Here is a 23217-nt window from a genome sequence, read left to right on the forward strand (position 1 = left end):
TTGGAGATTCCTCTTTTTCTTCAATCCCAAAAACCGATAATCGATAGAACGGTTTTTTTTTTTTTTTTTTTTTTGTAAAAAAAGTGACACATGTCAGAAGTTAATTTGTTAAAAAAAAAATAAAAACAAAGTTAGAAAAATTTAAAAAATCAGAAAAGCTTGACGCAGCCACCAGCCACCCTATGACGCCGTCCGGCAGCCCAAATGCGCCGGTTTTCCTCTAGAAAACCTCTCACCACTGTCGCCAACCATTTCCCCTCCTCCCGCCGGCTAATTCACCACAAAACCCTATTTCATTTTCTCTCTCCTCTCAATTGACCCCAACCACGAAATTTGGCCACCTGTACGCACGCCGGTCGTGAACCTCCTTTGAAACCCCTCCCCTACTCTCGAAAACACCTATTCCTCCCCTAAAACCTCCGTTTTCGTGGCTGGTCGCTGCAATTTTGGAGATTCGTGGCTGTGATTGTGGGTTTCGTGGCTGCGATTTTGGGATTTCGATGGCTGCGTAGGGGGAATAAAATGGGGTTTTGGGCAGGGGGAAAACGGCGACGCAAGGGTAAGGAGATGCGGCGTTCCGGCTAGGGGAGGGGCGGCGGGCTTGGTTGTGATGGTGGACGTTAGGGTGGGACGGTGGGGGAGGGGAGGTTGGCTAGGTTTTTTCTGATTTTTTGGTTTTTGTTTTTTTTTTAAATTTTTTTTTGATCAATTAGGGCTTGTCACGTGTCAAGTGACCTGATATAGTAGGTCATTGACTTTTGTTGACCGGTTAGGGATTGAAGAAAAAGAAGACCTCTTAAAGTTCGGATTATTCCAGTATAATTCAAAGTTGGGATTATTAATTCTAATTTTTCCAATATAAAAAAGGCGGGTTTCTATAAGGAAAATGAATTAAAGTAAGAGAGAGAAAATATGTAATTATTATGGGGTTCAAAGCGTAAGATTGTAAAAGTATATGCTAAAAATAGAATAAAGATAAGTAAAGTAAGGCCCCGTTCACTTCACCTTATTTTAGCTGAATTGAAATTATTTTTACTGAAATAAAATTATATTTGCTGAACTTAAATTATTTTTACTGAAGTTAAATTAATTTTACTGAACTGAAATTATTTCTGCTGAACTGAAATTATTTAAACTGATTTTCTATTATAATTCTTCTTTAAGAAAACTGAATTTTACTGAATTGAACTTATTTTTATTGAACTGAAATTATTTTTACTGAACTAAATTTATTTTTGTTGAAGTGAAATTATTTTTACTTAATATTATTTTTTTAAGGTGAAGTGAACAGGGTCTTTGTAGAACAAAAAAAAGAGGCTAAAAATGAAAAGTCAACAAAAGTGTGTATTTATGGAGGAAGTCACAACTTTGTTTATCAAATAGGAAAATTGGCTTAAAATAATGTAACACCCCAATAATTCTCTCTTAAAAACCTGTGAGAAACCTGTATATAACCTGAACAATTTCAAGAGAATTACTGGCGTGCTACCGCCACGTGTTCAAACGTTAAGGCTATCTCAGAAATTAGCAGCGGAAAACCAAAACAGTTTTAAATAAACCTCAAAACAAAGGAATTAAATCAAAATATGTATTACAAGTTGGAACCATTAAGGCCCTTATTTAAAACCCAATAAAAGTAGTAAGTGATTAAATTCAGTGTTCAAATAAATTCAAACCCAAAGGAATTAGTGCCAAATAAAATCGAATTAAAATAAATTCAAACTTGCCAAAGAAATAAAATGCAAACCAACTCTCCACTCAAGATCCCACAACCCTGATGAATGCTGCATGTGCAAAAACCTGTGGTTATTCTGCTCCCCAATATTACAAGTGTAAAAATTGGATCGTCACAGGGTCATTGAAAGGCGAAGGCCATGACCAAAGAAAGACACACACAAAAGCACGCAGTTAGCAAAGCTGAGTACATACAAGCTGCGAAATCAAATTAAGAAAATACCTAACATGCTACTAATAATCAAGCACAAGCATCATTAAATGTAGACTCAATTCATGACTCGACTATTAAATTTATTAAGACCTCACTAATGGATACTGACTGACTCATTTAATTAGTTCATTGGATTTAGCAATAGACAAGGTTGTCCAACCCATGTCCCATTTGAAACATTAATAAAGAAAAACCCCATGCCTCCTTTCGGAAACATCAATAAACATCCAACGACCACGGGCGCGACTCCGTGACCGTAGTTAGTATGAGATCTCACCTAACTCCTAGTTTTAGAAAAATAATATTTGAAAGAGGAGACTCGTAGATCAGACAGCCTCGATAAAAGTACACGGCTAATACCCCATGTACCCCAACCCCTGATTGTCATTACTCCAGATGTGCACCATTCCAGAGTTTTATTGCTCATCCATCTTACACTTTACGTGATTTACAGGTTTAGACTTGGTGATGACTCATATACATTTCAATACAAACATCCCAAACAATTCAATCAAACATGGCAAATTCTCAATTTAGATTCTTGATTTATTAGTGATAAACAACATTTATTAATTATTCCATTACTACCTCGGTGTATAAACACCTTGAGTGCATAAGGCACCCCAAAACCTTAACCTCATCTTACAAGACTTGAGTTTCTCCTTTACTCATCCTGTTTACATAATCATGAATGAGTAATAATTTGATCTTTACACCAATCACATACCTTTGTCTTTAAGCGCACCTTGCATAATTAGAGCACAAATAATACTTGCATTATAAACTAGTGCACATCATTTGAAATTCACAATGTATAACCAGACAATTTAACCCAGTCAATCCTATACATGATACTAAGTTCTCGATCCGTCCTTAAACATGCACCTACAAGCAAGGTTTCGTAACTTGTACGTACCTTGAGTAAACAATTCGATTGGCCACTTCAAAACTAGAAGTCGCCTTCTACAAAGTCCTCTCCTAAACCAAACAATTAGAAATAAATCAATACCAAAGCAATTAAAATTACAGCAATACTAAACTACTTTAAAACCTCTTAAATCATCAAAATAAAGCCTTTAAATTGTCCCCAAAATTAAAGTTAGTAATATAACATCCCAACTTCAAGTTTATATGTTAGATTTATGAAAATATAGTGTTTTATATCAAATTACAGCAACTTTAAAGTGGGTAAATAAATCTGAAAATTTGTTTTAAGTATATAAAATAACCCCATAAGCATAATTACTTGGAATAGTCCTTATATAGCAAGTTAGTGTGTTAAAAACCCAAGAATATATCAATTCAATGCAATTAGAGGCTTCAAAATAAAAGGTATGAAATCTGAAAATTATTTTTAAAGTTAGAATATAAAGTTCAAAGCTTTTTCAATCACAAAATACTCACCATAGTTATTTTATAGGTTTAGAAGCATAAAAACATGAAATTAACACTACTTGTTCATAAAAATTAAAACTTTAATAAATCTGAAAATTTATTAATGATTAAAATAATTATACTTTAATGTAATTTAAACATAGTATGATTAGATAGTTTGACTAACACGTTATCAAGCCCTAAAACATGAAAAATCAATGCTTTAAACCCTAAAATATACAAAATACATAATCTGAAATTTTATTTAATAAATTAAACATGTCAAAACTTATAAATTTATAATCTTTTAGAATCCAAACATATTATCAAACCATAATAATATAATTTAGAACAAAATTTTAATTAAAGGTTGAAACTTTAAACAACTTTAATTAAGATAATAAAGCAATAAAAAAAATAATGGAAGAGAGGGAGAAGAGGGGCGAACGGCAGCAGGCGGCAGCTGGGCGGCCGGCGGTGTGCAGGCGGCGGTGGTGCTGGCTGGCGGCAGCCTCTTTCTCTCTCTCTCTTTTTTTTTTGTCATGAAATTGGAGGAGGGGAAAGCTTGAGGGGTTTTATTATTAGAGTGGTTTAGTTTCCTAGTTCTAATAAAACTAGGATTGATACTTGGGCTTAAAGTGAGTGGGTTTTTTTTTTTAAAAAAATAGGCTTAATGAACAACGGGTTGGACTTGTATAATAATTAAAATATAAGTAATGAAATAATTTTTATGAAATAGTTTTATCAACTTTTAAAATAGTAAAATAAATAATCATCTAATAATAATAATTTTTTTGAAATGGTAGAATAAATCATATAAATAAATAATCATAGTTAAATATTCACATAAATATAAATTTTTTGTATTCACATAATTATGGGGGATTACAAATACCAACTATGAATGGTGTGTGCAAAATAATACAACTTCAATTATTTGCTATCAACAGTACAACCTTTTGTACTATATGTGCAAAATGGTACGTCAGCCACCAAAGAAGACATTTTAAGGAATATTCCGTTCATATTCAATATTATTATTATTTTTATTATTATTTTTTAATATTAAAGTATTTGTTTTCAAAATACATTTTATATTAATAATTTCATCCTACCCAAATTAATAATACTCCACCCCTTTGTTAGGCTAGTAAATTGATTTCTCCAAATTAAAGAAATTTTTGTTACTATCAAACAAAAGTAAATACGTAGTAAGGTATTTAAATGCATATTATGATATAATTAGTTTCAAAAAATGTATTAAAAACCAAAATTAACATAATATTTCTTTTGGTTTTTATACTTACAATACACTTTTTGACATGGTAAGCTATTTGAAAAAATGATTAGACTATGTAAGCGGATAAAGTATGTTACAAGTTTTAATCGTAGCAACTTAACACTTTCTTCTTCATTTGTTAAACATGACACTTCTTATTGGTGGTAAAATTTTGTTGATTAATTTGTCCGTTTATCATTACTAATATCTCTCTTAAAATGTGTGTCATGTCAAAATAGTGTGTTATTGTAAACATAATAGAATCGGACGAAAGATTCCTCGAGATACCTTCTCCAATAGCTGGCATACCATTTTGCACATATATAACAAAAGGTGGTACCACTGAAAGCAAATAATTGAGGTCGTATTATTTTGCACCCACCGCTAATAGTTGGGATTATTTTAAGCCAATTTTCCTATCAAATAACAAATTCGTAAATAAACCAACAAATATGCTCACTTAGGCCCTGTTCACTTCACCTTAAAAAAAATACTCCTTCCATCTCTTAATACAAAGCCTCTTTTTAGCATTTATTACTCACATAATAAAGAAAAAGAGACTTTGTATTAAGGGACAGAGAGAGTAATATTCAATAAAAATAATTTCAGTTCAGTAAAATTAATTTCAGTTCCATAAAATTAATTTCAGTGCAGTAAAAATAAGTTCAATTCAACAAAAATAATTTCAGTTCAGTAAAAATCAGTAAACTTAAAGAAGAAATATAATAGAAATTCAGTAAAAATAATTTCAGTTCAACAAAAATAATTTCAATTTAGTAAAATTAATTTCAGTTCAGCAAAAATAATTTCAGTTCAGCAAAAATAAGGTGAAGTGAATGGGACCTTATCATGAAATTTTTATAACAATTATATCAACGCATGTGGGGCCCTTTTAATAACAAATGGTTGATTTATTTATGGCGTTGCCACTTAATTAGTAGATTTTGTTTATCAAGGTGATAATAAATTTTATATTCCTTTTTAAAAAAATAAAAATCATATGTGTTCTTGTATTTATGAACTTGTTTAAATAATACAATAATAGAATTAAATATTATCGAAGCATATATGGAAGGAAATCATGGTAATTTAAAATATAATCTTGATTACCTACTAGGGCTACAACTGTATATTATTGTTAATTTTACAAATAATAGTGCTCAATTCATATATAAGCCACCATGATTATCTACCATATATGTGCATGATTGCTTTTGATATATGTTTCAATTAATCTAACCACTATTTATTGGCTTGTTTTGATAATTAATTGTTAATACTACAAATAATGCTAAAATCAATGTTAATGCATGTACCATTCCTAAAATTTGTTGGGAAAAATATCATTTCGAAAACCTCAAAGAAACACTAATCAACCATTTCAAAAACAATGTTGAAAAGTGTATTAGTTCTAATATTGTTCTCGATGGTGATCGATCAATCATTTGTTATGGGTTGGGGTGTGTTTCCGGTTGATTATACGGTGGAAATTGAGAATGGAATAACTTCTAACCTCAATGTTCATTGTACAAAATATGGTGCAGAAACCAAAGATCTTGGGGTTTCTCCAATTACTCCAAAAACAAAATATAGTTGGACTTTTAAGTCTGCTTATTTTGTATTTGTACACTATGAATGTAATTTGAATTGGCCTTTTCACGGTGAAGTACAATTTACAGCATTTGCGGATAACATTAAATTTGTCGATGGACGTTGTGGTGGTCGTCATTGTATATGGAATGCTACTCGTGATGGAATTTACTTGTTCAATATTAAGGATAATGTTTATAAGTTCGTCGGACCATGAGTTTGAATTTAGTACAAAAACTATGTAAAACATATGGTTTGTATATTTTATAAAATCTAGAATAAAAGTTGTGGCGTTTTAATGTTGTAATTCAATTCAAACATCATTTTTTTAGAGACATAGTCAAAATAGTACAAGGGTTCTGTTTTGTTTATGAATTAGTGTTTAACTTATATCTCATTCGTTTTAGATCTGTTTTGCTCGCACCTTTTCTGCATCAACTATATAGGTCTTTAAAGTATTTTAAAAGTAATTTTTTTTTTGAATAATGTAAGATCAGTTTTTGCTAAGGAAATGAGAACTGGGACAACTATGAAAATCGGGTTAAGATTTATGTATAATAAGTTAATAACTGATACTACCTTTGTTTCAAATTATTTGCAACAATAAGACTTTTTTTTTTTTTTTTTTTTTTTTTTTTTTTCTTCCGAGGAGAACAACAAAAAGACATTTTTATACTCACACAAATCCTTGTATCATTTGAAACAGAGATGGTAAAAAAACAAATAATAATAATAATAATAATAATAATAATAATAATAATAATAAATTTTTAAAAAAAATAATTTGGGCCTATTGTGGGCTTGTGGCTATAGAGGCCTAATGAGATTAGAAATGGATACGAATTATTTGGGCTCAGTTTAAAAGTTCCGTTGTCATATCTTCGGATTTTCTTTTGTGATCAATTGTTTTTGGTGAGATATGATTTGATGTCTACATAATGCAATCATGATTGGCTATGATTATATATTTCATGGTTTGGTATGACTTGGGGATTAAATTGGGATAACTAATTAAAAAAAAAGATACCCACCCTTGCTTAGTTATTTGCCTTTTTTACACTCTCGTCCTCCTTCCCGTTCATTGAAGGCATAAATGTCATTTACTCATTTACCAATTACCACCCCCAATGGTTGAAAAAAAGAACTAGTTTGCAAATATTAAAAATATTAAGTTAGTAGCTATACCATTGTTGCACATCTTGTTAATTAGCTTTGGCAAGCAAATTAGCTTGGTAAATATTTATTAAATAAAAATTATTATTAATTTAAATATAACTTAATTTATAACTAGCTTAACCATTGGAGTAACAAATAGCTAAAATTGTTGTACCTTAAAAAGATAATGTGACATGATAAGCTATTAATGAATTAGCCAACCATTGTATTTGTCAGTATGACAGAGTATTTTAGAGGAAAAACTACCCTTTTATTTCCATAGTATTTTAGAGGAAAAACTACCCTTTTATTTCCATCCTCGTTCTTATCCCTTTCCTTTTATCCATCTCTCCTCCCCTGCCCTTCTAAACAAACAAATTAGTTGTTATATTACATGACTGCCTTCTATAGATGCTTCTAAAATATAGCTTCTATTTAAGGGCTTGTTTAGAACATTGTTACTAGTTAGTAGGGATGAGCAAAAATTCAGGGTACCCTCATCTAGAATCGGAATCTGCTCGGAACCTGTAGATTAGGTTTCGGTTCGGGGTAGTAAAATTGGGAACCTGTTGCAACAAGTTTCGGCTCCGAGTAATAAAATTTTGGACGCGGAACCTGTAGGGTATCCTATTAGTATAGGTTCTCTATAAGGTACATGAAATCGGAACCTATCATTTAAGCCCAAGTATAAAAGCCCTATATATAAATTATATAAAAGCCGTCACCTACCTCTCTCCCTCCTTTTATTCATTTTTCATATTACTCTTAAAGGAATAAGTATTTGTAATTTTGTATTGAATATTTTAGATAATAAAGTAACTATTAAGCTTACTTTGAAAGACAGGGTACCCTGTTCCGAAACCAGAACCTGCAGGTTCCGGTTTTAGTTCCCAATTTTTAGCCGAATCCTATTTTAAGAAACCTACAGGTTCCAGTTCCAGGTCCTGAGATTTTTACAGGGTACCCTGCTACGCTCACCTCTAATAGCTAGCGGTCAATAAATGTGTAATCATGATTGCTTTCCCTATATGTTTCTCTAAATTTAGCTTTTATTTATGGGATTTTTTCCATCAGTGTTACTATTAGAAATAGTGCTAAATCAACTTGAAATGCAATAATACAATTCCTAAAATTTGTCTCAAAAAAATAAAATTTTAAGTAATATGAGTTTCTTTGAAGAAATTATTACAAATCACTAACTTTTATATGTGGCTGGCCAAACAGCGTAACCAGTCACTATGGGATTACTTGGTTAGTGATATATACTCTGAACTGAATAGTTTGTAAGTATAATAAGGGATGAGTCGGATGACTCTTTCATTATAATAGGGTTACTCTGTCAGTATAATAGAGTTTACTCCGTTTATTATAAGCGGCCACACGGTACAACTATTCACGCATAAAACGAGTTGATTAAAAAAAAATCCAAAGTTTAGATGATTAAAAGCGATAAGCCTAAAGATAAAATTATTAAAATTAATATTTCCTAAAGAAAAGAAAATATTTTGAACCAGGGTGATACAAAGTGTCACCTAAGTTTAACCATAACAGCCAACTTATTGCCAAAACAAATGCCCAAACTCAAAAGAATTCGACCCTCACACAGTGAACTTTAATTTTGAACTATGGTATTTTAAGTTAATTGTCAGTATAAATTTACTTTGCAGCTAGTATATACTTTCTCTATTTCTTTTTGGTTGACATATTTCTTCAGTCAATACACAACTTTAACCATTTATATCTTTAATTACCGATATGCAAAATTATGAAAAGTTGATATTTTGAAAATATATATTGCGATGAATTTAACAAGATTCCACGTGACTATATTTTTTCATTTCGTATAAAACACAAAACACGATAAAAAAAAAGTTTGTGAATAGTAGTAAAGTCAAAACTTGTAAATAAAAAAAGGGAGGTCGTAAAATTTGATGAACTTCGCGGATTTTTATAGAATTCAGTTAATTAATTCAATCGCCAGTGTTATTTAGTATAATTGGAATTGGAATTTTGCTATTCAGTTTTAATATTTGCAGATTACGTACTAGTATTTCGATTAATTTATTTCATGATATCGTGTGACATGAATTCTTTGATTTTTATTTCTAATATTTCAGTTCTTAATATGCTTGAGTAATTATTTTTAGGGTTTGGAGATACTTTGAATTATAAGCATTGGAATTATGTAATTGTGTGAATGGGAAAAGTTATGATTTTTTTGTCCTTGTTAATCTTCTTCGTACTTGTGTAGATTATATAACTGACTTGCACTTACCTTTTTTGTAGTGAATTTTGGGAAGAAGCAAAGATGGCTAGATGGGGAATGATGCTGCTTTAGTTCTTGTAGGTCGATCTCGAGTTGAGGTATGTCCAACTGATTTTGATTTGCACAAAGATTTATGAGGATTAAGACGAACAACATTCATGAGAGTGATAATGATGATAAATGAGTTTGATTATGAATGTAGTTTACTATCATTGGGTTTTAGATTGTCATACAATATTTCTTACTTTGTTCATCAACCATAAGTTTCCATGAATTGTTTTGTGGTATATGATCTACAATTTGATACAAAGTAAACTTATTTTGTTACATAAAATTGTTTGAACATAACCAAATTTGACACATTCTTATGACATTATTACTACAGCAAGGACAAATCAAAGAGAAGGGGGCTTCCTAATTTTTGTAGCTTGCTCAAAAACATAGGATATCTCGATTAGTTTAGGTTCTGTACCCTTTAGGCCTCCGAAACATATTCCAAATGGCACACCATTGTCACCATATCCAGCAGGAACACTAATTCCTGGGTATCCTCCAATGGCAAGAACAGTTGACAATGACGAGTTTGGTGTTATGATTGCGTCCAACTTGTTTTCTAGCATGATCTTCTCAAACCCGTCTCTTGACCATTCTTCTAATGTTGCCAACAATTTCTTCTCTTCAGGTCCAATCCCATTTGTTGCTTCAGCAGAAAGAAATATTTGTTGACCATATTCTTCAATCATTTCCTGCAAATTTAGCCAATTAAAGGTCATTTTACTTGGTATTATAGGTAGAAAGTATGTCTAAATACTAGCAGCTAATCAGTAATCATCACCTTTTGGGCATTTTTGTTGTTGAATTCTATAACTTCAGCCAAAGATCGTACTGGAGTCTTCTCCAGCTGTTCTAAGTAAGAATTCAGAGCTAATTTGAACTCAAATTCCATCACCATTCGCTCATTGTTCGATGACATGATTGCATCAATGCTGGGTATTTCCAAATTATCAACTAGTATTGCCCCCTTTTCCCTTTAATTATCTCAATCACAAATAAGTATGATCAATGAGTATTAGTAAATGTTGTGCAATAACGTAACACTAGTCAATCAAGCAAAAAATTTGCTCTGCCTTTTTGCTTACCTTAAAGTATGGAAGTGCTGCTTAAAAGTTGTGGCCTGTTTAGAAGCCCATTCAATATGATCAAAGAAAGGATTTCTTACAATTCCTAACCTTTTCCCTTCTAGACCGTCGAGCTTTAGGAACTGAACATACCCATCTGGCGGTATGTATCTACTTGCATTCATTGTCGCTTCAGAATCATAAGGATCATATCCTACAATGGAATCCAGAACATATGTTGCATCTGCTACAGTCCTACAGATTGGGCTATTCATAGTTCAATTACACAAGGATAATATAAAATGTCAGTACAAATTAAAATCTTCATATTAATCCAAACCTGAGATATTAGAAAGGAATAAGAAAATCTGGAATGATTGGCATCCGGGTTGACCTCTAGGACTGCTCTGAGAACTGGGTTGAGTTTTTCAATCTGATGTAGGTAGAACTGTACTAGTTCTTTTGAGGTAAGCTTATTTTCGTGGAAAGCTGTTTGGAGATCTTTTATGGTAGCTTCTTTAATTGGGAAATTTGATTGGAAATCATTATTGTCTAATGATAATATGGAATTTGATGAGCCTATGTTTGTCATGAATATTGTTTGCTTAAGATGAAAATCTGAAGACTTTAGAGTAGATGTTGAATTATTGAGAAGAGAGATTAATGAGCTATTCAACTTTGATTTAAAGTTTAATTTAAGAGATTAGTTGAGTGTAGATAGATACTAACAGAAGAATGTGACTTGAAAGTTTATTATTAAACTTGGACCTTGGTCTGGTTACTCTGGTAAGATAACTCTTTTTTTTTTTTTTTTCCTTATGGAATCAGTAACTTAGGTGCTAGCTGCTAGGAGTAAAATTATACTACTTAGTTATTGATTGTTATTCCCTCAATCCCTCCTATGCACAATTGCACATAGCCACATAAAATAAAATAAATTTAAAAATTTATTCCAAAGAGCATTTTAATAAAAACCGAGTGTTATGAGGAGTTGAGACAATGTGACAATTGAAAACCACACTTTTAAGAGTGGTTTCGTGTTTCTTAAATTTAGCAATTAACATCAGATAAGTCGAATAATTAAGAAGTCATTGTACCAATTTAAACAGAACCTTAGTCATCAATTTCGATTGCTTCATAACATGCATTGCCACTGGGTAATGAGTGTTACACACTTACACAGTTAGAGATAAAGTTATATTACAGGCATTAACACGAAACTTCTTTATAAAATTACATATAAACTTACTACCATTACCACAACTTATTTATTATGAACAAATAATCAAGTTGCGACTTAAGAAGGTTAGGAGAAAAAACATATATTTAAAGTTTAGGAGGCTTTCTTATCTTTGTAGCTTGCTCAAAACCATAGGCTATCTCAATAAGCTTAGGTTCTGAACCCCTTAAGCCTCCAAAGCATATAGCAAATGGCACACCATCTTTATCATATCCAGCAGGAACACTTATTCCTGGGTATCCTCCAATAGCAAGAACAGTTGAAAACACTGCATCAGGTGTAACAATTGTATCTAACTTGTGTTCTACCATAACCTTCTCAAACCCGTCTTTTGACCATTTTGCTAACGTTGCCAGGGCTTTCTTCACTTTGGGTGTAATTCCGTTTGTTGCTTCAGAATCAAGGAATGTATCTTGACCATATTCTGTGATCTTTACCTACACATTTACCAAATTATTTGTTGGGGTCATTCTTTGATCAGTTCAGATAAACAATTTTCAGGTAAGGCGTGACAAAAGTATTGGTAGAGTAGTAGGCTACTAGCTAATCCTCACCTTTTGGGCGTGTTTGTTGTTGAATTCTATTACATCAGCCAAAGATCGAACTGGAGACTTGATCAGATGCTTTAAGTAGGAATTCAGAGCTAATTTGAACTCAGATGACATCACCATATCCATATTGTTTGATGTCATAATTGCTTCAATGTTGGGTATTTCCAGATTATCGACTAATATTGCTCCTTTTTTACTTTAATCATCTCGACAATGAATAATAGAAAAGCATGACAAATGTGTATTAATTGATGTTTATGCTACATTACATTAGTCGGTCAAACAAATAGCAGGTTCAGTTTCTTGCTTACCTTAGAGTATGAAAATGCTGATTATAGGTTGTGTTCAGTATAGGAAACTCTTTGATAAGATTAAAAAAGGGATTCCTCACAATTCCTAACCTCTTCCTTTTAAGACCATCAAGCTTTAGAAACTGAGCATAGCCACCTCGGGGTATGTATTTTTGTGCATTCTTTATTGCTTCAGAATCGTAAGGATCATACCCTACAATGGATTCCAGAACATAAGCTGCATCTGCCACAGTCCTACAGATGGGTCTGTTCATGGTTCAATATCACAAGTTAACATGAAAAGTCTACTTGAAAACTTAATTTTTGTTCTTAAATGTGAGAATCTTTGAAAAAAAAGACTGATGTGGCTATGTACCCTACAGTGTCTTGTGTAGGAGTGATTGGTATAACTCCTCCACGGCTAGTGAGACCAAGGGTGGGTTTGATTCCCACGACTGAATTTTTGCTGGAAGGACATAGGATGGAACCATCTGTTTCGGTCCCAAGACTAACTGCTGCCAAGTTTGCTGCTACTGCTATGGCTGATCCACTACTGGAGCCACACGGATCTTCTGAGAGATTGTAAGGGTTCTGCAGATAAAATCTGCTCTTTCATTCTTTAATAGTACAACACATATAGTCATAGTCATTCATCACATATCCATTTGTTTTATCTTTGTATTTATAGTCTTCTGAAGATCTTGATGTATTCTACATGTGCATAAAATTCACAAAGAAACTGAGATATAAAAGCTGCATATCATTAGTTAAAAAGAAAGGTACTTGCCTGGCCTTGGCCGCCTCTAGCACACCAGCCACTCGGCGCAGTACTAGACCTATAATTAGCCCACTCACTCAAGCTAGCCTTCCCAGAATAATAGCACCAGCCTGCCTTAACCTCTTGACAACTCCAGCATCTCTAGGAACAACCGAGCCCAACAATGCATATGATCCTGCTGTTGTATTTAGCTTATCTTTTGTAGCAATATTGTCTTTTAACAATATTGGTATTCCATCTAGCCCTGACTGACACTTCTTTGCTTTTGTTCTCCGCTTGTCAGCCTCATCCGCCTGCTCCAGAGCATCCGGGTTCACCTCTATTACTGCTCTGAGGATTGGATTGAGCTTTTGGATTCGACGCAGGTAGAACTGGACTAATCTTTTTGAGGTAAGTTTGTTTTGGATGAAAGCGGTTTGGAGATCTTTTATGGTAGCCTCTTTGATAGGAAAGTTTGTATTTAGAGAGGCGGCTGATGTTAGGCTGAGAATAATTATCAGGATTTGAATTAGTGAATATGAAGTTGACATAGTTGATTTAACTAAGATTGCTAGCTTAATACTAGTATAAATCTGCTCTAAGATGAGTATGATGAGAAGCAGATATATCAGTGATTGAGTTGAGTTACTATAGGCAGGGAATTTTAGTACAAAGTTGATCTGAAAGTGACTGAAGCTTTCTGCTTTAGACAAAGTTGTGGACATTATTTAGTGGGGGTTTTTTTTTTGGGGTCTACTTTATTTTATTTTATTTTCATGTAACATGGAGTTTGAGGCTTTGAGCTTATTTTTCATTAAGGGAACAGTCTAGAAAAGGCAGGGGAGGAGCAGAGCGTAGAATTTGAAATTCGGATAAACGAATCATGTTCATTGTTTGAAATGATTTATTTTATCTTTCGATCGGTTAAGTTATTAATCATTGGAGTAATAGAGACTCGAGTGTAGTGCAATGTTGTATCCTTACTGTTTCCTCGAGAATTTTCAGAGTAGCCGCTTTGCTGAAGAAGTTACACATTTTAGTACTTGTTTGGTTGACATAAAAATAATATCAAAAAATGGAAGTTCGTTGGAAAAATACATTTGGATTAAGCTTTAGTATGGAAACCAAAGTGTAAAAACACATTAATAAAGACAAATTTAGGATTCATCAAAGTGTAGGAGGCTTTCTAATTTGTGTAGCTTGTTCAAAACCATAGGCTATCTCAATAAGCTTAGGTTCTGTACCCTTTAACCCTCCAAAGCATATACCAAATGGCACACCGTCTTTATCATATCCTGCAGGAATGCTAATTCCTGGGTATCCTCCAATGGCAAGAACAGTTGAAAACGACGAACCAGGTGTTATAATTGCATCTAAATTGTGTTCTGCCATGACCTTCTCAAACCCGTTTTTCGACCATTCTGCTAATGTTGCCAAGGCTTTCTCCTCTTTGGGTCCAAACCCATTTGTTGCTTCAGCAAATTGAAATACTTCTTGACCATATTCTTTGATCATTTCCTACAAAGATAATAATTTAATGATGGTCATTTACTCATTTTACTATGTATCATAAGTCAGGTGACAATATCCAACAAAGATCAGTATTATAATGTACAATAGTACAGGTATTGGTAGCTAATTGTCACCTTTTCAGCATTTTGGTTGTTGAATGCTATTACATCGGCCAAAGATCGAACTGGAGACTTGATTAGTTGTTTTAAGTAGGAATTTAACGACGATTTGAACTCAGCTAGAATCACAATAAGCTCATTATTATGTGACACGTCTTGTGATAGAATAGCTTCGATGTTGGGTATTTCCAAATCATCGACTAATACTGCTCCTTGTTTTCTTTAATCATGTCGACCACAAATCAGAAAAACATGATAAATGTTTATTATTAGATGTTACAATATGTTAGTCAAATAAACGAATATGGAGTTGTAGATTGTGTTTCTTGCTTACCTTAGAGTATAAAAATGTTGTTTATATGCTTTGTTTTGTATAGGAAACTCTTTGATAAGTTCATAAAAGGGATTTCTTACAATTCCTAACCTCTTCCCTTTTAGACCATCAAGCTTTAGAAACTGAGCATAGCCGCCTTGTGGTATGTATTTTCTAGCAGTCATTGTCGCTTCGTAGTCATAAGGATCATAGCCTACAATAGATTCCAAAACATAAGCTGCATCTGCAACAGTCCTGCAGATAGGCCTGTTCATATATCATGTTAATATTTGACAATGCTATTCCAAATATCAGATACTGTGAGATTTTACTAAGGAGAAGATGATGGTAAGGTTATGTACCCAACTGTATCTTGTGTAGGACTGACCGGTATAACACCACCACGACTAGTGAGACCGAGAGTGGGTTTGATGCCCACGACTGAATTGGTGCTGGAAGGACATAGAATGGAGCCGTCTGTCTCGGTCCCAATAGTAGCGGCTGCCAAGTTTGCTGCTACTGCTATAGCTGGTCCACTACTTGAGCCACAAGGATCTGCTGATAGATTGTAAGGGTTCTGCAGATAAAAATATTTGCTCATTCTACAAATTTGGAGCTAAAACACCATGTGTTTATGACTTTCAAGTATGGGCAAATTATAAGCAGTTGGAGTTACCCCTTAGAACTCCTGACTTCCTGAGGTTAGAAGTTCGAGTTTCGCTCCAATCAAGTGGGATGGTCTTGTGACTCATGTCTGAGTCACAAGTTTGTATGGTTTAACATTACCTTAAACAAGTTACAGAAGATGATTTATACACCTGTGTGTTTTTTCTATTAAATGGAACTAGCAAAATGACTACTCCGTATTACAAACTACAAACTTATACTTCTGCAAATTTGAAGTTACATTGTTTTAGAAATTTTGACGCCTATACAAATTAGTAAATAACCAATGATATACTCCTGCAAGATCAGGCGTTACATTATTCGTATCCCTTGAAGCAGGATTTTACAAAATGCCTCTTTATAACAATAGTTGGCTTTTTTGATATTGTCTTCATTATTAACTAATTTAAGTAATGACTAATGACCATATTATAAACTTTACTGTATATACGTATATTCTTTCAAAATATAATATATACATATGTTGTTTCCTTTAAATTTCAACAGTTGAAAGTATATAATAGTAAACCACATGGAACTAAAAAACAGCGAGAGGAGGGGGAGAGAGGGGGGGGGGGGGGGGGGGGGGGGGACTTGCCTGGCCTTGGCCGATTCTGGCACACCACCCATTAGGCACGGTAAAGGACCTAAAATGGCACCATTCACTCAAGCTAGCCTTCCCAAGAATGATAGCGCCAGCCTTCCTTAGCCTCTTGACAACTCCGGCATCCCTAGGAACAACTGAACCCAACAATGCATATGATCCTGCAGTTGTATTCAGCTTATCTTTTGTACCAATATTGTCCTTAAGCAATATTGGTATCCCATCAAGCCCCGGACCTTTGACTGAGTGACACTTCCTTGCTATCGCCCTCCTTCTATCAGCCTCCTCGGCCTGCTTTAGAGCATCTGGGTTTACCTCAATGACTGCTCTAAGAATCGGGTTGAGTTTTTGGATTTGTCGTAAGTAGAAGTGTACTAGTTCCTTTGAGGTAAGTTTGTTGTGTTGGAAGGCAGTTTGGAGATCATTTATAGTAGCTTCTTTGATTGGAAAATGTGTGTTTAGAGAGTTGGCTGGTGTTATGATGGTGAGAAGAATTAGTAGGAAATGAATTAAAAGGATTAAAGTTGGCATAATTAAGATTAATTGGTAGTATTAATCTGCTTAATGATGATTATGAATGAATGATGAGAAGCAAAGCTAAAATCAAGGATCAAAGTCAAATAGTTTGGTTAGTTGAAATTCGTGGACTTTCAGAGCTTGTATTTCAAGCTCCCATATTAGATCTAATTATTTTGGCATAATATATAATAAAGCCTTGTCTCCTCATTATTTTAAATTCCTATTGTTATTTAATTTAAGTTGGATTAGATCATAAGAAATCAAGTTTATAGATCATAGAATTGAATATACAATATATCAGTCCATATTATTTGACCCTATACAATTTTGTTGATGACAAATAAGTTATTAATTAACTAATTTATGAGTAGTTTCAAAAGCTGGATGTGTTCAAGGATCATTCATGAAAAGTTGTGTGATTGTATCCAACCCATCAAGTATTAATCATGGTTTATATAGAAGATCATCATGCATCAAAAATGTCTTTGGCAATAAGTGAAGTTCCAAAGTAACAAAAACTCCAAACGAGAAGAAATATATTTGTAATTTTGTATGAATGTATTCTTATTAGACTTTTATATGTAAAGTTGTAGGATTAAACGGTTAGATTGCAGATATAAATCTAATATTAATACTCCCTCCGTCCCAATATATAGTTCTTGTTTGTGTTTCTTCACGGTATTTAAAAATAGTAGGAGAAAGTGAATGAAGTACATTAATAAAAGTGAAAAGTACAATTATATATAGTGAAAAGTTAGAGAGAGAAAGTGGAAAAAGTACAAGGCATGTGCAAAATTCAAGGGTAATGTAGGAAATATAATGAATAAAGTAAGAAAAAATAAGGGTATAATAGTCTTTATATACTATCCAAAAATAGAAACAGGAATAACATTTTGGGTCTCCAAAATAGAAAAATAGGAATTATATTACGGGACGGAGGGAGTATGAGTTTTATATACAAAGGGTTGCATGTAGACCTGGCAAACCGGTCGTTTGACTCGGGTCATTTCGAGTCAGATTGATTTCGAGTCACCAAACATTCGGGTCAATTTGGGTTGAAGTCAGTTCGCATTGGGTTAACTTTCAGGTCCAATTGTTGGGTCAATTCCAGGTAGGTTTGTTTTAGCGGGTAAGTTTAGGTAGGGTCATTTTGGGCATCGGGTCACTTTCGGGTCGAGTACAGGTTGGGTCGAGTTTGAGTCATTTTCGGGTCGCAGGTCGGATTAGGATTGCCATGTCTAGTTGCATGTATGTCTCCTACTCTCGGTGAACAACCTAAAGAAGCTTTACTAGCTCTAACGTTACAAAATTACAAATAAAATAACAGTACAGCTTGTTTTAAAATTCAACTATTTACCTTCAAACATGCTGCAGGAGATACGCGACAAATATATTTATATAATAGGTAAGATACAGGGAGGGCCCCTCACCCTATCAGGTATAAGGGGATGAGGAATCAAATCCCCACCACTTGGGGTGGAGGGGGGATGGACTAATCATCCCTTCACCCGATATCCGCATATCCCATGTTGCATGCCTCCTTCTGCTCGCCGGCGATCGGCGTTTCTCCTATTGTCATCGACGGCGAGTCTAGTTCTCTTTGCTTTCCTCAATTTTGCTTCTTAATTTTGCTTTTTAGGTGTTTCACGGTAAAGTAGACAAGGAATTAAGATTGGAGAGCTGATTTTCATTCTTCAAATCCACTAGTGGTTTAGTCAGGTTTCGGGTGTGTCGTCTAGTGTTTTAGGTTTCACTTATCCAACGAAACAAGGAGCCACGACTATTCTTAACGTCGTCGTCGAAAGGAGTTCTGTTAATTGTTTCCTCACGGTAAAGGTGAAGTTAAGACTAGGGTTTTCTCCCTTAATCCAAGGCTAACGGGAGTTGGTTGTTCTTGTGTTGGTCTCGACGATTGCTCTTTAAGTTAAGTATCAAATCTGCCAGTGAGGTTGTTCGGGTTCTTTTCTTCTTCTAGTTGGCTCACGACCGGTTTGTGAGTGTATGCCTATGTTCTTTACTATGTTCAGTGGTTTTATTAGTTGTTCTTGATTTGCCTTTATTTAATTATGTTTTTCTTGATAAGTTTGCTTGTGAGTTTTTGTTGTTTAATAATTTTGTAGTTGTTCATGAGTTAGAGCTATGTTGGGTAGCTCTATTATGGAGGTTGTTGAAGTGGTGTCGTTGTTTTTGGAGTCTTGTTGGGTGGTTTTGCCCACATATTTAGGGGTTGTTTGGTTAAAAGATCCCTTGCTTGTTGAGTTTGTGGTCCTTTTAGTTGCCTTTCAGGAGATTATAAGACTTTGGGTGCGGGATGATATGAGTGATCTTTTGGTTACTATTATTCCTTTGTTAGTTTTGGTGATGACAAAGTCAATCATCATTGTTAATCTCAATCTTGAAAGAGGCTCCCCATTTTTAATGTCTGGGGTAAGGAAAGTCCTCAATCTTGCACTCTCAGTTGATTGAGTTGCGCATTTGGGTGCCAGGTTTCTTATGTTAGGGTCGTTACAACTTGCGACTCTCTTGGTTTTGTTCCCAAACTCCAAGGAAGTAGCTTTGCATTTCGATCTCTTGGAGTGGAATTATGTCAAAGGTCTGTTTGTCGGCAACATGGTGTCAAGGTGCTTACAATTTTTGGTTGTTCCGTCTCTCTTTAACTTCCATCACAAATTTGTTTCTATATCAATGCAAGTTCCAGTTACCTTCATTGAGTTGAACCTGTGCTTATGGTCCACCTCAGGTTCTTTAGTTAATTTGGCATCTCTTGGTCCACTTTATGGTTTATGTAGGTTTTCTTTGGTTGTTCAGGCTTCGCAATAAACAGGTTTGGTGCAAGACACTTGTGGTTTTATCATTCACTTCAGTCCTCTATTGATAAGTGGCAAGGCATGTATCTGGGTTTATTTCGGTGTGCCGTTGTTATTTTGTTGTTTGTGTGTATATTTAGGTGTGCTTGGTTGCTTTTTAAGTTCTCTTGGGTTGTAATTTGCTTTTAATTATATAGTTCTCATTGTCCCCCCCCCCCCCCCCCCCCAAAAAAAAAAAATGGATAATGAAATAAAAGAAGATGCTACATGTGGTAGTGAATTTAGGGGGTGTTTGGTTCGCGAAATATAGGTATGAGGTATGTGTTTAGAATGACTAAAACCCATACCATATGTTTGGTTGTTAAAAGTATGAATTTAAAACCCTATACCTCAAACCCACGAGGTATGGGGTTTAGAAACCTTAGGGGGGGACCGAGGGAGGTAGGTTTAGCTCACTTCATTCCCTTAGAAATCAGATAAAAGGAGGAAATAGTGAGAGATTTCATTTCAGAATTGAACCAAACACGTGGTGGTATTAAGCATAAATGTCCCAACCCGATACCACCTTAACTCCATTCCTGATTCCAAACTCATATTACTCTGCGAACCAAACTCCCCTCAGATTATAAATAAGTAAAACTAATTATAATACTATAACTAGTGTGTAGCCTGAAATGCCCAAGTTACTAGACTTCCTACTATAATGATTCTTTGTGATTACGTACATATTTGGGATTTTTATGCTTGTTTTTTTTTAGACCTTATGATTTGCAATTATATATATTTATTATTTTCATGTTTATAAGATAGATGATGATTGACTTAAACGGTTAAATAACCATTCTTCTTATAAGAGGTTCGGTGAAAGACATTTTATGAAACTCTAGATGTTTAATTCGATCCGATATAATTTCAGATCGGAGGAATTACAATCCGAATTCAATCCAAAATTTTGGATCGAATAATCAAGTTTTCAAATCGGGTTGTTGAATTTTTTGGAAAAATTCCCATCTGTATCTGATTCAAAAACCCGAATTTTTTTTTCGGATTTCCGATCCAAATTATCTAAAATTGTAAAACCGAATCAAATATTCAAAATTTCAAGTCTAGTCATCGGATTTTTGAATTGAATAAAAAAGATATGATATTTTTGAATATCCTAGCCTAAGGGAGTAAGAAGTGCTCCATAGTTCATACAAGTAAATCAAAATATCAAATAATATGTTTAAAAAAAAAAAAAAATACTCTCTCCGTCCCTAAATTATATTCCTACTTTTAGCATTTATTCCTCACATAATAGCGAGAACTAGGAATGTAATTTAGGGATGGAGGGAGTATCAAATAATACAAAAAGGGTGATACAGAAAATTGAATTTTGAAGATACGTGTTTTGGTTGCAAATTTTTCAGGTGTAATTTCAACTTTGCGCTATACCCTTAAAACTCAAAGCGCGCCTTCCAATTTTCACACCTGAGCTGCGCCGCTCATTTACAAATTACAAAGTCAATTACTTTGCTAATCCCAAATTTTGGGAATCTTATGCATCTTAAACTAATTATTCCCCTTAAAATATTGGTCATTTTTCATATTTTAAAATCTCCCTGTTCTTTATTTCTGCAGTACTAGTACAATTCCTAAATAAATACTATTATTCCAAATTTCAAATACATCTAAATCTTGAAATTTAACCATTGGATTCTCACTTTTTTTTTTTCTCCCTCCAAACTCAAAACTCAAACATAGTTTGAATAAAAATACACCCAAAAATAAAAGTTTCATATTTCCCTCCTTTTTTTTTCTCTTATATAGCCCATTTTCTTCAATTCATTTTTCATTCACTCAACACCTCTAAAATCTCTCTCAACCAAAACTTGTGTTGCTTGTCACATTATCATCCAGCCGGCTCGAAAAGCCGGCTTTTGAGGTCTCGTCGCTTTGGTCTCAATCATCTTCCTCCATTACTCAGAGAAGTCAAATGGTAAGCTCAAATGCTCAATGCAAGCTAACAAGGAGAACATCCCACCTTTCACTTCATCAAAGCAAGTCACAAACACAGTTTTTGAATTTCAAAGCAAGTGTCTCAAATGCCGCAGAATATCTGCTAGAAGGCCTCTTCAAGATATCACCCATCTCTTCAAATCACCAGTTTATTCAAGATCTATTCCTCTGTTTATACCCCTGCCTATCTATACTTTCGCCCCCGAATCGAATATCAGAAAGAGGAAAGCCATTCATGTTGAGGGTTATTTTAGTCATGGAGCCATTTCTAAGTCTCTAAGGATGAATTATAGATGAATCTTGATTTTGGATTATTTTTTTGGGTAATGTAATATTGGTATAAAAAATAATACAAAATTAGTCAGTCAATAAAAAAAAAACAAGTCTATTAATGCCAATAGTATCCAAAAAATTGATCAAAGCTGCTGTATTTCCATTACATTTTGCAAATGTGTGATTACAAGTTTTCAATTGTTTGTTAACTCACAAATGGGAGATTGTTTGTGCAATTTAAAACCTTTAAATCGCCTCATGGGACTAATTAGACCAACCAATTGTGCCATGGCTCTTATTTTTCTTCACGACTCACCTAAATGGCTAAATTTGAAGAAAAAAAAAATTGAAGTTATTTGAGAAGCTTGTGCACCGTGCACGAGCCTTGTCAAAAATGACAAGCGCAACCTCAACATATGTTAGCTCTTTGCAGGGGTGTCAATTCGGTTAAACAGTTCGGGTTTGGGTTGGGTTTATCAGTTTCGGGTTATAACGGGTCGGTTTATAACGGATTGAAATAATAAGCGGGTCGGTTTGGGTCGGTTTTGAAAAATTATCGGGTCAGTTCGGTTTGGTTTTTTTAATTGCAGTTTCTATTCGGATCGGGTCCTTATCGGGTCGGGTTCTAGTCGGTTCGGGTCATAATCAATTTGGGTTGAACTGGGTCGGTTTGAAAATGGGTTTAGCCCATTTAATGTGGGTTTCGGTTAAAAACAGTTCGGGTCTTAATCAGGACGGGTCGTAATTGGTTCGGGTCATAATCAGTTTGGGTTTAACTGGGTCGGTTCGAAAATGGGTTTCGGTTCAAAATAGATCGGGTGAAATCGGGTCCAACCAT

General features: G+C 34.0%; 2 protein-coding genes, 1 long non-coding RNA gene and 1 pseudogene across 4 annotated transcripts; 1 reads left to right on the plus strand and 3 right to left on the minus strand.

Annotated features, from left to right (window-relative positions):
- The first annotated feature begins 9342 nt into the window (after positions 1-9342).
- LOC145574589 (uncharacterized) lies at positions 9343-13980 on the plus strand. Its single transcript, XR_014098105.1, has 3 exons — positions 9343-9710; positions 13195-13393; positions 13873-13980. It is a non-coding gene; the product is annotated as an uncharacterized LOC145574589 (long non-coding RNA).
- LOC145574588 (putative amidase At4g34880) lies at positions 9876-11005 on the minus strand. The gene is made up of 3 exons (XM_081632419.1): positions 10752-11005; positions 10448-10640; positions 9876-10358 (listed from the first exon to the last, which is right to left on the minus strand). The coding sequence occupies exons 1-3, from the start codon at positions 11003-11005 to the stop codon at positions 10008-10010; spliced, it is 798 nt and encodes a 265-aa protein (XP_081488545.1). The 3' UTR covers positions 9876-10007.
- On the minus strand, positions 12057-14332 carry LOC145574587 (putative amidase At4g34880; annotated as a pseudogene). Its single transcript, XR_014098104.1, has 5 exons — positions 13599-14332; positions 13188-13402; positions 12833-13078; positions 12525-12717; positions 12057-12407 (listed from the first exon to the last, which is right to left on the minus strand). The product of XR_014098104.1 is annotated as a putative amidase At4g34880 (transcript).
- Positions 14333-14597: 265 nt separating this feature from the next.
- On the minus strand, positions 14598-17313 carry LOC145575210 (putative amidase At4g34880). Its single transcript, XM_081633109.1, has 5 exons — positions 16777-17313; positions 15875-16089; positions 15534-15779; positions 15266-15419; positions 14598-15086 (listed from the first exon to the last, which is right to left on the minus strand). The coding sequence occupies exons 1-5, from the start codon at positions 17311-17313 to the stop codon at positions 14736-14738; spliced, it is 1503 nt and encodes a 500-aa protein (XP_081489235.1). The 3' UTR covers positions 14598-14735.
- Between the last annotated feature and the right edge of the window lie 5904 nt (positions 17314-23217).

The sequence above is a fragment of the Chenopodium album genome, chromosome 13 (genome assembly GCF_948465745.1).
Source record: "Chenopodium album chromosome 13, dcCheAlbu1.1, whole genome shotgun sequence".
Lineage (NCBI taxonomy): Eukaryota > Viridiplantae > Streptophyta > Magnoliopsida > Caryophyllales > Amaranthaceae > Chenopodium > Chenopodium album.